The sequence below is a fragment of the Coenobita brevimanus genome, chromosome 60 (assembly GCF_032717465.1).
Source record: "Coenobita brevimanus isolate Jiangsu-jjx chromosome 60, ASM3271746v2, whole genome shotgun sequence".
In the NCBI taxonomy this organism is placed as follows: Eukaryota; Metazoa; Arthropoda; class Malacostraca; order Decapoda; family Coenobitidae; genus Coenobita; species Coenobita brevimanus.
Window position 1 is genome coordinate 35452313 of NC_137013.1, and position 17454 is coordinate 35469766.

General features: G+C 44.0%; 1 protein-coding gene across 6 annotated transcripts in view; it reads left to right on the forward strand.

The window, feature by feature from the left end:
* LOC145403027 (echinoderm microtubule-associated protein-like 2) overlaps nt 1-17454 on the forward strand; it is a 333938-nt gene that overhangs the window by 279099 nt on the left and 37385 nt on the right. For all 6 annotated transcript variants that reach the window (XM_080274858.1, XM_080274861.1, XM_080274859.1 and 3 more), the window contains 3 exons: nt 2029-2133; nt 4078-4312; nt 16488-16642. In XM_080274858.1, the coding sequence (XP_080130984.1) occupies nt 2029-2133; nt 4078-4312; nt 16488-16642 (495 nt within the window). The remainder of the gene's footprint in view (nt 1-2028; nt 2134-4077; nt 4313-16487; nt 16643-17454) is intronic.

Sequence of the window (17454 nt, forward strand, 5' to 3'; positions counted from 1 at the left end):
CAAACACAACCACATACACAGCCATACATGCAACTGTGACCACTCACAAGGGAGACCAAGGCGGGAACAGAGGTGAGGGCTTATAGACTGGCAAGTCATATCGCACCCCATGCTTGCCTCAGAGCACAGAGGAAGCAAAATGTGGCAAACTGACATCTGCATACAAGGTTCATTTCTGTTTGCCCAGGCAAGGGTTATCACGTGACAGCAGCAGTGGATAACCAGTACATTACCACCTTAGGCAGTGTATGACTAATGTGGCGACTCTGACCATTTGGTTGGGAAAACAGGTGCACGTGGTGGGGGGTTTCACACTAATCCCAGTGACCGTGGGACTCCCCCCCATTCGGTGTAGAGTCGGACTGGTGCTTTTTGCGTACATTTACTCGTTGTTTGCAGTCAGTGTTACACACCCAGAGACCATGCAGAAACACAGCTCCTAGTGATTGGGCGACTTTGGACATTCGGTAGAGAGGCAGACGGCCGTTGTCACTGAACGTATACAGCACTCGTGGCAGATGCCTGCTGTCACTGAACATACACTTGTGGCTTGCAGTCTGTGTTACATGCTCGGTGGCAGTTAGGAAAGACATCCCAGTGCCTGCAAGACTTTGGACATTCGGTGGGGATGCGCATGGACGTTTTGGCATCGTTTGTAGGTTACGGTCGTATTACTTGGGTGCTGGAGGTTTGTGGGGAGTGATCAGACCAGCACGCGACTTTAACCATTCAGTACAGGGGCAGACGGACATTTTAGAGCTGGTTGTAGGTTACGGTCTATTTCTCGTTCACGGCTTGAGCCCATCAGCCATGATACTAAATGTTTGAACTTGTCACCTGGCCTAAGTTCTCATGGACTTTTATGTCCGGATAATAGCAAGTAAATTCAGATAATGGTTTAATAGAGCCAAGGTCCAGTATCCGGATAATGAACAGGTCCGGATGCGGCACGTCCAGATAAATGAGGGATTACTGTATATGTACTATATATGCTATGAAGACCACAGAAAATTTATGTTCAGTTTCCATTGTTCCCTATATACAGTAGCTGATTTGCCAGTTTTCCTCAGTTTATAGTACTGTAATTACATTAGAAGGGAAAATGTTGTGATGCTTTGGAATACACATCCCACCATGCAGTGAAGATTGCCCGTATTAACAGTGTAAAATTTTATTAAACAGTTTTCATACTCACTTCTTATACATATAAAATAGAACCACATTACTGTATTGTACTGTACTGTATTTCATTTTTATAATATGATGGTGACCTTTCCTAGTCCTGCGATATCGATTTGTTTGACTGTACGCTGATCCCTTCATTGTCGTGCACAATTCATTTTAGCATAATTCGTATTGAATGTTGTGTGTGATGATAGAATTGTGTGATGACGAAGGCACAGAACCTATGGGATATAATCTAATTGATACCAGGCATTGCAAGTGCAAGCTCAGATTTCCCTTTTATGACAGTTTAGACCCACTAAATGCATACATATTGTACTGTTAAGTATCAGAAATACACATAAACATGGCTAGATTAATAGAAAGTAATGAAAAGGGCACAATAAGGAAGAAACACATACCATAGAGACACCTGACATGGCCTTGAGGTAAGGGGTTCTGAGGCTAGGAGATGGAGAGTTAGTGATCTCCACCACCAGGGATTAGCTCATGTTGAGCCTCATCTTTGAATCCCTCAAAGCCATCAGAAACCATAAACACTGTGGCATCACTTAGCAGAAACCAGCTCGTGCGTGATGATGATTTCTCTCTCTCTCTCTCTCTCTGAAAAGTGTGCAATAACAGCAGGAGTGCAGATTATATTGCAGTGATAATGAAAACTGCCATAACCAAGTGCACAACACTAAAGGATCACAGTACAGTATTAAAATGGTCTCCAAACATGAATTAGTTGTGGCATATTTACTGGGTTAACAGAGAACTTACTGTATATAATTAATTTATGATAACTACCACAGCTTGTGCCGTTTACTTGCTTAAGCTCATTTTAAAAACTTTCAACAGGATGGAGGAAGCCTGCTGGTGGCAGTGGATGAGGCTCCTGACCACAATATGTCAGTGTGGGACTGGTCCAGAGGGGAGCGTGGGTACAAGCTCCTTGAGACAAAGGTTTGTTTTCCAGTGCATGATTTTTTTTGTGTTGTGTGATTTATCAGCTAGCTTGTACATGCAGCTCTACTGTACACATTTACAATGATTGATATACTTATTTGTATAAGTGACCCAGGTGAAATAGGTTATTTTGTTAAGTATTTTTTTTAATGAGGCATCCCAGTTTTTCTGTTATTCCTTAAAGCATCAAACATTACACCTAGTAGACATTTTCATCAGTATATTGCATTGACTACTTTAGTGTTGACTTATTTGTATAACTGACCCCCGTGAAATAGGTTATTTTGTTAAGTATTTATTTAATTGCAAAACATTTTCTTATTCTGTTGAAAATTCTCTGAAAAGGGTGCGAAAGGGAGAGTAGGCAAGGAAGAGCGAGTAAAAGCAGAGGATGGAAGGATGTTAATTGAGATGGATGCAGTAAGGATGAGATGGGCAGAGTATTTTGAAAGATTGTTAATATAGAGGAGGAAAGGGAGGCTGAGACTGTGGGGGAAGGAATGTGTTGGAAGAGTTGAATGATTCTTTGATCATGAAGGAGGAAGTGCAGGAGGCAGTAAAGGAGATGAAAACAGGGAAAGCTGCAGGTATGGATGGGTGTGCTGTGGAATGCCTGAAAGGAGGTGGAGTGACTATTGTTGACTGATTAGTAAGATTGTTGAATGTGTGCTTTGTGAAAGGTATGATTCCAATTGACTGGGCAAGTTCTTGTGTGGTCCCTTTGTATAAAGGTAAGGGTGATAAGTATGAATGTACTAGCTTTAGGGGTAAAAGTCTGTTGAGTGTTGTTGGTAAGGTGTATGGTAGAGTGTTAATAAACAGAGTTAGAGAGGGTACAGAGGGAGTGATTGGTGATGAGCGGTGTGGCTTTAGTAGAGGGAGGGGATGCATGGATCAGTTGTTTGCTGTGAGACAGGATTGTGAAAAGTATTTAGTGAAAGGTAAGGATGTGTTTTGGGTGTTCATGATTTTAGAGAAAGCATATGATAGAACTGATAGGGAGGCTTTGTGGACTGGTTTAAGATTGTATGGACTTCATGGTAGATTACTAAAAGGAGTGAAAAGTTTTTATGTAAATGGTAGAGCATGTGTAAGAGTGGGAAATTCTGTGAGTGATTGGTTTCCCATGAGAGTGGGACTGTGGCAGTGATGTGTGATGTTGCCTTGGTTGTTTAATTTTTATATTGATGGTGTTGTAAGGGAGGTGAATGCAAGAGTTTTAGGTGGAGGTCTGAGTCTGGTGAATGTTGATGGTGGAGAGTGGAATCTGAAGCAGCTGCTGTTTGCAGATCATACTGCACTGGTGGCTGATTCAGAGAAGAGATTGAGACATCTGGTAGAGGAGTTTGGAAGGGTGTGTGAAAGGAGGAAATTGAAAGTAAATGAGAATAAGAGTAAAGTGATGAGGTGTACAAGATTGGTGGATGGTAGGAGGATGAATATAGTTTTGAATGGTGAGTTGCTTGAGGAGGTAGAGTGTTTTAAATATTTTGGGTCACATGTGGCTGTGGATGGAAGAATAGATGCAGAAGTGAAGTTTAGAATGAATGAAGTAGGATAGGTGCTGGGAGGAATAAAAAAAGTGTTTAGATGTCGTTCGCTTAGAATGGATGTAAAGAGAAGGCTGTATGAGGGTGTTGTGATATGGACTGCATTACATGGGCTGATGCTAGACAAGTTAATTTAGCCAAGAAGGAGTCATAGGAGCATGAAAGTTAACATTGCCCTTGCTGAATCTCTTGTATTCTATTCCAGCTGAAGCCAGATGATTTTATATAACTAACACAGCCTCTATCAGCCATAGTACTGTCACCATTAACAGTGTCATGATTATGACAACTCAAATTTTCCATTCTATTTAACACCAAATATTTTATTCAGCTAAGAGGGCATCATTGGAGCCTGAGAGGGTTGAATTCTAAATTAACATCCTCTCCACAGTGCTCAGCAGATCAGGTGTTAGCAGTTGACTTTTCACCAGTGGACCGTTCTTCCATCATCACCTGTGGGAAGAATCACATCTCATTCTGGAGCTACGAGAATGGCATGCTGGCCAAACGTACAGGAATCTTTGAGAACCGTGAGCGACCCAAGTATGTCACTGCCATCTCCTTCACTGACACCGGCAATGTCATCTCGGGTGATTCCAATGGCAACCTTCTCATATGGCAGCGAGGTCAGCATTATTAGTTATGTTAAATACTGAAGTATTTAATCTCTCTCTCTCTCTCTCTGTCATCAGTGGTTGGTGGGGGCACTCACCATCCACTCAATGCAGTGCTGCTCTCAGGTGCCTGCCCTTTCCTCTCTTCCTTCCTTCCATCCATACTTCCCCTTCTGTCTTTCTTTCCTTCATTCTTTCCTCTTCCATCTGTCTATAGGTGACTCTACACTGAGTGACAAGCCAGATGGTTTCCTATATACCAGGAAACCATTTACTGTGCTGGATGGTAGCCATATAACCAAATTGTGATGTCTTGTGGTGTAGTGGACAATTCAGGTGCTCCAGGTGGATTGAGCTTGGTGCAGGTTTATATCCAAGGGGTGGTTGGGGTTTATTGGTCACGTAATGCCACTCAGGGATGAGTGAGGCAGGTCACTTTCATCTTAAACGTCAGGACCAACTGGCCTAGCTCCAGGCTCCAGCGCTGCTCATGGGGTAACACTGGATTGGACGATGAATGAATGATTGGCATATATATATACAGTACATACAGGACAGTCACTATTTTCGCGATATATACTCTTGCAAAATTTCTTTTCGCGATGGCAAGGGAATGTTTTTTTCCTAGGAGTCTCGCGATTATTGTGAGCCCCTGCATCTCCGCAGTCACCTGTTTTGAACCATCCATTGAGGAGATGTTGGAAACAGACGAACGAGTCAATGACAACAAAGTTCAGGAACCCTTACCTGTCCCACCAGGTGAGCCAACGTCTCGCCAAATCACAGACTTGCTGACAACCACTGCTTGTTTGAAAGAGCAAATTGAGGAATGTGATGGGAGGACAGAGATCAGGGACACTTTCCTCCCAATGGTGGATAGACTTCTGGCTAATTACAAGGACCTTTTCAATGCCAGAGTTCATGCATGTCATTAGATTCTGATAACATCATTCCTGTCCCCTTGTATTCAAAAAGTCCAGGCTCTGGAGAACATACAGGCTGGGGAGGACGAAGGTGCTGTGGACGAGGACATTGACGACATTAGGGAGCTTGATGAGCTCCCACTGGATTTTGAGGGCTTTGATGTTGAAGCATCAGGAAGTGGTGGTGTGGAGGACTCGAACAGTGGTGGCAGGGAGCAGTGAGGGGGCAGGTGGTAACTAACCACCGCTCTCAGCCTCGGAACTCATCTTCAAGCCCCATTAAGCAGTTCAGCATAAGTGTCAGTGTTAATAAATTCTTTGTTCAGTAATATATTATATGTCTGATTAACTGTATGTAATTTATAGTAGGGGTATTGTGTCATTAATGGGTAGCTAAAGGGGAATGAGGTGGCTGACCCCGGAACCAATTACCGCTTATAACGTGTAAAGTATACGCACGAATTTTGCGAGTTTAAGTTTTGCGCCTGAATTACGGTACCAATTAGGCACGAAAATAGTGACTGTACTATATATATACTGTATGTGGTAGGTGGGGCCGCTTACCATCCACTCACTTGATGTGGTGCTGCTGTCGGATATCTGCTCTTTCCTCTCCTCCATCCATCTTTCCTTCCATCCTCTTCTGTCTTTCTTTTCTTCATTCTTTCCTTGTCCTTCTGCTGTCAGGTGACATTACACTCCCTCTTCTGGCTTTCTTTCCTTCATTCCTCTTCCTTCTGCCAGTGGGTGACTATACACTGAGTGACAAGCCAAATGGTTTCCAGTACACCAGGAAATCATTTCCCTGGATGGTAACCATATAACCAAGTTTTGGTGCCTGGTGGTTTAGTGGGTAATTACAGCATTCCAGTCGGATTGAGCCGGTGAAGGTTCATATCCAAGGGGCGGTTAGGTTTATATCCAAGAGGTGGTTGGGGTTTATTGCTCACGTAATGCCACTCAGGAATGAGTGAGGCTGGTCATTTTCATCTTAAATTCAGGACCAACTTGCCTAGCCCCGGGCTTTTATGCTTCTCGTGGGGCAATGTAGGATTTGATGATGATGATGACGATATATATATATATATATATATATATATATATATATATACATGAAGTGCTTGAAAGGGTACAGCAGGGAAGAAAGGTTGCTGGTTCTTTGAAAGCAGTGATAAGAAACAGGGAAGTGACAAAGTTACTACATGACAGTGTTGTGATACCAACTCTAACGTATGGAAGTGAAGTTTGGACGTTGTTGGAAGGACACAAGTCAAGAGTGAGAGCAGTGGAAATGAGTTATTTAAGAGGACCCTGTGGAGTCACATGGAGAGACAGGCTGACAAATGAGGATATAAAGGAGCGTTGTGGTGTGGATGTGGATGTGATAGGAAGCATTATGAGGAACACACTGAGGTGGTTTGGCCATGTGGAGAGGATGGAGGGTGATAGACTGACGAAGAGAGTGTATGTGAGTGAGGTGGAGGGGGGAAGAGGGAGGGAGGGGCCGAGGATAAGATGGGTGTGTGTGTGTGTGTGTGTGTGTGTTTTTTTATGTGACCGACTCTGGGCATAGGCTTCACAGCCTGCTTTCAAGGCCCAGTAGTCCTCCTACGTACCGCACACCTCTACATGTCACCACTTCGGCGCTAACACCCACCGTCCATATTGAATACGTGCTAGGGCTGTCTGATGCAGGACTGGTGTATTGGTATTAGCGGGGGTATTTTTTTGGGAGCAGGGCAGTGAAATGGTGGGGGACATGGCGACTTGGAGGCGATTTGTTTGTGGCCACCCCAAACGGGATTGAGGCGTCTGGCAATAGATAGATAGACAGATAGATAGGTATACATGTATATACTGTATATATATATATATACAGTAAGACCTCATTATAATGGACTAACTGGGGCCCAAACCATTCCGAAAAATGCAAAATTCCGATAAAAGTGACATCCGGACTTCCCCATGCTAACCCAGACTTTTTCCGATATATCAGACATTAGTCCAGATTGTACGGACAGTTTTTAAACTGTTTTGACAACCATTGCTGTACTGTACTGTATTATAACTTCACTACATTAATCAGATGATATTTACAGTATAATAATATTGCACTGTACACTGATAAACATGTCTTTTATTTACTTTATTTTGGTGAACATAGAAGAAGTGGTCAGGCATTCCGGACTGCTTCTGGCTTTATCGGACTTTTTCCAATATACAGTATTTAGGAATTTAGTCTGGTAGCTCCTCGATTCCGATAAAAGCGAATTCCGGCCTATTGAAGTCCGTTATATCAAGGATTTACTGTATATATACACACACACACGCACACACACCTGCTATCACATTTAATTGGTTACGCAACTGCGCGAGATAGCAGAAATGCATGATAGCTGAATTGAAGAATCAGTGGGAATAATTCTAATATGTTATTGGGTGGCCAATCAACATACATTTTTTGCCTATTGTACCTCTCTTTGCATGTATTTTCTTACCAAACACTGCTTCAGCATGAAAATACATAACAGCCACAACAAACAATAAATAGACACCATAAAAGGCCATCACAGTTACCTTTATGTGGATGAATGGGGGCTTGGGTGGTTTGAAGGGTTCTGAGGCTTGCGGGTGGGTTAATGGCCACCAGACGCCTCACTGCTCTGCCCCTCACTTAGCAGAACATCACACTCTGCCTGTCTTCTAAATGCCCCTCACTGTCGACTCATTCACTTCAGATTTCTTTGCAATGCTTCTTTTTGTCTTATCATCATCATCATCATCTGGACTTCCTTTCCCACCCAAGGGCAGGGTGAGGAGTAGCAATGTCCAGACAGCCTAAATTTGCCCAGTCCAATGGGCCATACTTCCATTCACTCATCATTCAAGCCCCCGGATTCCTAGCTCTATCAGATACGTCAAAAACATTCACCTTGTTCTGTAGCTTCACATAAACACATTCGATTGAGTCAGTCTGGACGCTGCCACTGGTGTGCCAAATCCCTGATCATGCACTTAATTTTTGTCTCATCACCTTTAATCAACTTGCAAATTTCTAGTTTTTGAGCATATGTAAGGTTCTTTCTCTCTTTCACCTCTCTTGAAAGTCCTGCTGCCTTACCCTGAGCGATGGTCAAGGGTTTCTTGGGGGGTTTTTAGGCCATTGTTCTCGCAAAAAAAGTTTATGGTACACAGCACACCACTTTCACTGCTATCCATGTGAGGACGTGTACGTGACTGAATTGGCGGGAAAGTGGGCCAATCACAGAGCAAGGATGGTCGATGACGTAGCACCAATCAGCTGTGGCATGCTGCACGCCCTAGGCAAGTCAAATCCACCGACGCACCCAGGTTTTGTGTGGGTGATAGCATGAGGATGGCAGCTTTTGGGGTGTTTGTGATTGCAGTAAACGGCAATAGCAGAATGCATGATACCAGGGGGGTGGGTGTATTTACAGGTACCTCTCAATTTACACGAGATTAAATTACACGTCTTTTAAATAACACGATGTAAAAAATCTGTTTCTTTGTTTACAATACACATTTTTCTTAAAATAATACGATTAAAGAAAAAATGAAATTCTCACCATGGGACATAGCATTTTGCAGTCACCAGAGGTCTCATCCTGTCTTCCCACACTGGAGGATGAAAAACGCTGCCAAACACGCATTCACTGTTGTACCAGCTTCGTGTCAACATTACTGTGCAGCCTCACCAATATGTTACACCATTTTTTCATTAACTTATCTTCATCTGATTCATCATGGCTTCCAAGTGTCTTTCTGCCTCTGGAGTATAATCCATGTTTTTCTTTACCACAGAGGACACTAGAATGTTTACAGAATCTAACTCCTTCACTTAACATACAATATATTCTTATGGGAAAATTATGTGTAAACTACACAAAAGTCAAATTACGTGACTTCTTCTGGAACACAATACTGTACTTGCATAAATCGAGAGGCACCTGTATATATATATATATATATATATATATATATATACACAGTAATCCCTCCAATATCCGATGTAATAGAGCCAAGGGCATGTCCAGATAGTGGTCCTGTCCAGATATTGGGCCCCAGCCTCCTGGACTTGTACTTATGGACCCTAACTCAGAAAAACACCTATACAACTCCCTATGGACATGCATTGCACCTATTTAGACCCAAATCACACCAATAAGAGCAATAAAAGAATGCAAAAGAACCATAAAATGAGGTTTTAGAGGTGAATTTATACAATATTAAACATTCTGGTTACTTACAACAAGTCCCTGGCTCTTGGACTGGTAGTTATGGACCCTAACCTAGCCTAACTCAGAAAAACACCTCCCTACTGCACATGCATAGCACCTAAGACACTATTCACACCAATAAGGGACATAAAAGAGTGAAATGAGGTGTTAGAGGTAAGTATGGAATATCCAGTACAATATGAAACATTCTGGGTACTTACAGCAAGTCCCTGGCCATCTCGATGAATAACCCACCTCCTCTCAGCCTCTGACAGTAAGGAGGAGTTCCTGAAGCACTTGCAGTACACTGTTCATGAAGTCTTGCACTGAACTTAGTCATTTGCGCTCAGAATTCCATTCTCTTGTCTTACTTGCGCACTCTTGTCTTACTTGCGCTCCATTGTACCTTAATGAAATAAGTGTTGCACTCTACACTTAAAGTCTTTCCACTCATAAAATCATTTTCTAAACATAACACTCTAGTTAATTTATGCTACATTGAAAGTCAATTAAATCTTTGTCTTTTCACTCAGAACTCAAATTCCTTAATACTGTGCACTGTTTTTTTTTTCACTGCACAACACTGTAAATTCCCACATGGTCTAGTGGAGAAGTTCTTGGCGTCTAATCACTGTCGGAGTCTGAGAGTAGCACATGCAGGTGACCTATGGGTGCGTCGCTGGGTCGTGGTGATGGCGTACCCACTGCAGACGACTTTGAAGAGAGGCGCAAACTCACGTCGAGTGGTGACTCCACCGTGCCTGATGTGCTGGGCTGTGGCTTGGAGCATGAGGGCCTGTCTTGGGGAGGCAATGGAGTGGAGCCAGGGCTGAGGACAGCGGGGGTCACGGGCCTGAAAAAGCTGTCAATGGTTGATTGACGCAAGGAACGATGATTTTGACGATTAATGATGCGCTGCCTGAAAGCGCACACTTCCTCCACAAGTCCCAAGGGCTCCATCTCCTTGTTGCAGTCTGGGTGCTCCAGGTAGTCCAGAATTAACTCTAGGTGTTCCTGGAGTGTGCTCAGCTTGGGGATGGCTGGAGTAGTGTCACGCTGAGAGGAGTCCGCATCATCGTCGCTGTCCTTGTCGGAATCTTCAAGCTGGGTGCTGACACCTGCAACTGAAGATGCGTTCTCGATATCAGACAATGTTTGATACCCAGGATCGCCCTCGTCGTCATCCAACCACACGCACTTCGTCCACATCAACATCATCCCCATGTGCACATAGACGTGCATGGAAGTCATCCACAGCAAAACCCAGGAAATTGTGCTCCACATCCGTTCCGAGAAGCAGACGAGACCAGCCATTTTCTAGAGTCTTGACAGGGATTTCCTTCCATGCACTAACCCAGTTGTAGATGGCAGACTTGATGTTGTAGAGGCGAAAGTTTTCCAAAGTCCACTGGCCTCGCGTGTCCCGTCCCTCCCTGCGCTCGTCCTCGTCCTTGAGAACAACCATCACCTCATCCAGGAACTTCCGTCGGTACAGCCTCTTCGTTGTCACGATCACTCCTTGGTCCATTGGTTGGATGAGAGCAGTAGTATTAGGTGGCAGAAACATGCACCTAATACGCCCATTCTCAGCCACCAACTCCTTGTCGCACGGGTGGGAAGGTGCATTGTTGAGGAGAAGGAGGGCCTTTACCTGGTCACGTTGGATTCCCAGTTTCTCTGTCTGGTAATGGATGACCTCCTTGATGAAATGGCGGTGGAACCAGTCTTTGAAGATCTGGGCTGTGAACCATGCTTTCAAGGAATGGTACCAGATAACAGGAAGGACATCCATCACCCCACGAAGACACCAAGGCTGCTTTGGACAGCCAACAATAACGGGCTTGAGCCGGTGCATACCGTTAGCATTGGCACAACACAAAGCAGATATCCGTTGCTTGCAGAGCTTGCGGCCAGGTACACGCTTCTCCGTCTCCTCGGCTAGAGTTTTCGCAGGCAAAGAGTGATAGAATAAGCCAGTTTCGTCAGCGTTGTAGACTTGACCAAGAGTGAGGCTCTCCCTGTCGATCAAGCGCTTCACCTTGTGCCGAAACTCGTATATTCCATCCTCGTTGGCGTCCAAAGCTTCGCTATGAGACTTACGGTTGGTAAGGCCATGTCGTAACTTAAACGTGAAGAGCCAACCTTCGGATGCCTTGAAGTCTAGGGCATCGTGAAGCCTTGCGAACTTCTCAGCAGCAGCCTTCAGCTCCGTGCCACGCATCATCACACCAGCAGCACGTTGCTGTCGATACCAAATCAACGTGGAGCGGTCGACTTCTGCATACTTGGGAGTATACATCACCTTCCTCTCCACTTTGTGTTTGCTTTTCGACGAGGAGTCAGCTGTGTACTGCATGAGCTTGTTGCGGGATCTCTTGATATCAAACAAAGTAGATCGGGCCAGGTTGAATTCACGAAGGATGCGTGAGGTAGACCATCCCGCATCCACCTTGTCCAATATCTCCCTCTTCTTCTCCAGAGTCAAAACCACTCTCTTTCTCTTCTCAGGCAGCGGGGCCATCATCACACACACGAAGGAGAGGCACGAGAGCAGCAAGAGAGCCTGCAGCAGGTAAGGCACCACCACAAAAGCGTGCACCTGGGCGGCCATGACGATGAGCGTGCACATACAACAAGAGACAGGCGGTAAGTGAGGAGGATGCAGGGGCGCTCTAGCGGACGTCAGTGGAACAACGCACCAGAATACAGCTGGCCCACACCAACTTCAAATTACAGGCGGGAAAAAGTTTTTTTTTTTTTTTTTTTTTTTTTTTGGGGGGGGGGGGGGTTTTGGATCCCGGGACGAAAATGTCCGGTTATTGGGGATGTCCGGAAAATGGGCATCCAGATATTACAGGGATTACTGTATGTATATGTATATATATATATATTATATACATATATATATATACAGTAGGCTCGCACAGTGCGCGAGAGATTGGGCGGTCTACGACCTCGCGCACTGGGAATTCGCGTACTGGGAATACATAATCTTATGGGAATAATTACATATGGGCGGTACCCCCTCATACCTGAACATTTTTTGGCCCTTAGAGACATAATAAAGGTCATATTTTTCAGACATTGTACTAAAGCTATAGCTACAATAACAAAAATATGGGTAGTCACCTTAACAACAGTAGACAACAGGCTTGATGACCTTAAATAACAGGGGTTCCTAGGCGCAGCAACACTTACAGCGCTTCACTCCCCACAGCACCAACACTTCCCTCCACAAACTCCTCTTGAGCACCTTCTGCAGGAGCATCAAAGTCACTCACTTCGGCCATAAACCCTTCAAAATCCAATGCTGACACTTCTGACATTGCATCCTCTTCATCCTCAACAGGAACAGGAGCTGCGGCTGCGCAGTAGAATGTCCGGGAATTTCTGCGCATCAACATGACGACATGTGACGTGCTGTGTGAGGGGTGGTCGCACACTAATAGAAAATGGCATTTTTGAGCCACTCCTTGCCTCTGCCTCGTGTTCTGTGCAGTAAACTCGCGCATTCAAGGGTTTTTGGTTATGATTTTTGGTCACTCGCTCACAATGCGAATTGCGCAGTGATGACACGCATTGTGCGAACCTACTGTATATATGGCGCCTGTTGGTTTAGTGGGTAATTACGGTGCCTCAGTCGGATTGAGCCGGTGAAGGTTTATATCCAAGGGGTGGTTTTATTGTTCACATAATGCCACTCAGGGATGAGTGAGGCTGGTCACTCTCATCTTAAATGTCAGGACCAACTTGCCTAGCCCCGGGCTCGTATGCTCCTCATGGGGCAGTGTAGGATTGGATGATGGAATGGATATAGATATATATATATATATATATATATATATATATATATATATATAATTGAGATGGTAGGAAGGATGGCATAGGGCACAAGGGCTTAAGAGTAAATGCAGATAAAACAAAAGTGATGATATCTAGGGTTGGTGGTGGTAGTCAAAGAAGAGGGCGAGTGGCCTTGTGCAATCTGCCACAAGGGTGTGGGAAGTAATTTCATCATGTGCAGTGTTTGTGATAAGTGGGTGCATAAGAGATGTAATGGTATTGGAGGTAGGCTGCTAGATAATGCTGATTTAATGTGTGCAGTGTGTCGGGGAGTTACCAGGTGGAGATTGTTAGGCTGAAAAGAACTGAGCTTGCTGGTGAGTCTCTTGAGTGTGTGGAAGAGTTTTTGTAATTGGGAAACAGGTTATGTTGTGAAGGTTGGGCTGGAGCTAGCCCTGTGGCTAGGGTGAGGAGTGGTTGGAAGTTCAGGGAGCTGTTGCCTTTCCTGACACGGAGAAGGCTCTTCATACGTGCTAAGGTAATTTTGTATGCAGCATGTGGTAGGAGTGTAATGCTGTATGGTAGTGAGACCTGGGCAGTAAAGGAAGAGGATATTTGCAGGTTCAAACATAGAAATGACAATGATTAGGTGAATGTGCAGTGCATCCCTGAGGGTAGGGCCTGGGGGGCTAGGTTTACGATGGAAGAGTTGAGAGGTAGGATGGGATTGGAGTTGTGATGAGGAGAGGTAGAGTCAGGAGGTTTGGGCATGTGGAGAGGATGGGGGGATGATAATTGGGTGCAGAAAGTGAGAAGCTTTAGGGGTGGGGTTGCGAGAAAGAGACCTAAAAAAGACCTGGGACGACGTCATTAACTGTGACCTCAGGGTTAAGAGACTGAACAGGGAGGCTGCCAGAGATCGAGCAGCATAGAGAGCCACCATTAAATGACCAAAGCCGATGCATGGAAGCATGTTGGAGCATTTGAAAAACAAAAATAAAATGTATACAAATACATACATTTTATATATACAGCTACCGCAACTTGACTTAGGACCTCCCCCCACAAGGTATTAAAAAACACGGAAATCATAGTATATCACAATGTTTGTTCATGAAAGGCCATTCATTAATATGAAATCATGTTTCCCTTGTTTTTCAGGATCAGTTGGATGCGTTTTGGCATGGAATCACTTAGATCTCTAAAGTAACCTAAGGACATTTCTTTGCATCACACATTTGTCAGTTCAGTCTTGAGGTTGTCCAGATTGGGTGTCTTCTTCTCTGCCATGATTTTCTTCATATTTGCCCAGCAGTTTTCTATCGAATTTATTTCCGGGCTGTTGCCAGGCCAGTCGAGGACCTCAATTCGATTATCCTGAATCCATTTTGTCACCTTTCTTGACTTGTGACATGGAGCTGAATTGTGCATGAAAAATTTGCATCCTTGAATAGCAAAAAAGTTTAACAAATGATCTTTCAGAACCTGAATGTACTGGCCACCATTCATCATCAAGTTCTTAGGAAGAAAGTAGAGGCCTCCCCTTCCCATTTTACCTAAGAAACACCCCCATACCATTACTGAATAGCTAGAGAGGCAGCCTGCAGTCCTAATGGACCCAGGATCGAATCCCAGCTGGGGCAGGGAACAGTTTAAGGATTTGAATTTCCTAAAAGCAGACTTTCCTGATCTACCAGATGACCCACCGACATGTCGTAAAAATACACCCGCTAATACCAATACACCAGTCCTGTCTGAGACAGCCCTAGCGTGTATTCAATATGGATGGTGGGTGTTAGCACCAAAGTGGTGACATGTGGAGGTGTAGGGGGACTACCGGGCCTCGGGATAGGACACTGCCCCCAAGAAATAGGCACTGAAGCCTTTGCCCAGAGTCAGACGTAACAAAAAAAAAAATAAAAAAATAAGAAATGGCACCGTGTAAGCAGGGTCATATTGACTACGGGAGGCAGGGGGACAAACCTTGGCAGAATGCAGCTGGAACACTTGAAATGTGCTTTCATTGGAATACATAACTTTGCTTCACTCATCCGATGTCCAGTGTGCATACTTCTTGGCAAACTGAATGTGCTGCTTCTTCATGCGGTCAGTGAGAAGCAGTTTTTTGGCTGCGGTGCTGCTTGGCAAACCCAGCGCCTTCTGCAAGCGGTGTCAGATAGTACAAACTGAGACGCCTTGTAACAGCTGGGGATGCATTCTCTTCAATTCTGCTGCTGTCAATTGAGGATTCTTGATTACTTCCCTCTTCAGAAGCATATCTGTATCTCTGGAAGTCATCCTTTTCTTTCCACCACCATGCTTGTGCTCTGGTACGACATCAGGTGGTAGGCCGTGTGCTGCAGCAAGAATCTTCATGACGGTTGACTTTGCGCGTCCAGTACACTCACAAATCGTGTTGATAGGGACATTATCCTGCTTCCATGCAAAGATACGGACCTCTCATCCCTTGAGCAGCATATTCCAGGCATGACAACTCGACTCTAGGAAAATAACAGGGAAAACAGTAATGCATACGAAAAAAGGTGGAGGTGCGAGCTTGGAGCGACGGGAATATATACTCCCACTTTCGCTTCTGGGCAAGCTGAGTGTTTCACTACCTCCCGCCAACATCAGGAGTTACCAGTTACTTCTTGTCCAAAAAATTCACTTGGTAGAGGTGGAAACACAAAGCAAAGACAGACAACTCTCCCATAGCCATTCTGTGTGTAGGTCCTAAGTCACTTTGCGGTGGGTGTGTGTATATATATATATATATGGGCATGCTGTAGATAATATTCCCTTTTCATGATTTCCCTATCATTGTTTTATGGATGCTACCTCACTCCATTCTTAGGTGGGAAAAAGATAAAAATTTTCATGGTGATGATGATGATCCACAGTTTTATGTTTTTCATATCTAAGTAACCGAGTGAGTCTGCAGATATGTTTTCCATTTTACTTTTGCCATCTCCTGAAGATTTTATTTAGCTTAGGATAGGGTTCTAAGTGAAGAGATTATATTCAGTATACTGTGGCTATAAAATACATTTCAGTATGAGTAGCCTTTCATAAGTTGAATACTGTATAATGCCATAGTTTGGTAGCAACAAGAATTTCTGAAAAGGATGTCATCTGGATTGAAAAGGCTAAGAGAACTAGTATTTTGAAGGTGTTATTTACTTTTTATGTTCTTAATAGACACTGTATTTGTGTATTCATATTTATCCTGTTGTGTGTAAACAGGAGGGAACACTGTGTACCGCATGGTGCGTGGGGCTCACGAGGGACCAGTGTTCTCCATCCTGGTGCAAAAAGATGGCTCTATCACCACGGGTGGCAAGGATGGACACATCGTTGAATGGGACAGAGATCTGGAACGCACTGGCAATGTTATACAGGTTAGGAGGGATTTGTAAAAGTCCGAGTTGGTAACAGACACTGCTGAAGTATGATGCCAGGGTGATCTAGGGATGCTGCTGTTTTGTGGGAATAACTCAGGTAACTTAAATTTCAAATTGCAGATATTTTACTAGAAGCTCTGGTAGCAGTTTCTCTGCTGATGTGGCACTTAGGAGAATTGTTCATACCAAAACTTTGACCTTTTTTGGTTTTGAGATGAAACTAGCCAATAATGCCTGTGTTGATCATGGTAGCATGGTATCTTCCCACATAATGGGTGTCCTTATGTAGTGGGTGTAGTGAGAGAGAGGGGAAAAAATTATGCACAGTATCTATGAACCTGTGCTGCCATGCAATTCATATTTGCATTTTATTTCAAAGTAGAGGAAGGGTCTCTACAATATGGAATGGAACATTTATTTTTCCTAAATCATGTAAAATTATTCCATTTCAGACATTATTGGAAACAAGCTGCATTTGGCACATAATCAGTGATCAAAGTGCTGTGTCAGATTGAGGATTCTTGTACAACAGTTTTGCAATCAAATGACCTCCAAGGTAGCAAAAAGTCCAAGTAATATTTACTTGATTATGAGACTGCTGCTGACTATTGCTATCACAAGCAACAGTCCTTTGCCAGGTTTATTTCTTGCCTTCTATACTTCATATACCTCACCTGTATAACAGAGAGCAGCTATGGTTCTCATATTCTTGTTGTGTGCATCACATTTGCCATCACAAAGATTTTTTATGTAACATCTTCCATTGCCACAGCCATCAAGGTAGTACTGATAAACTTCTGATTTAACCC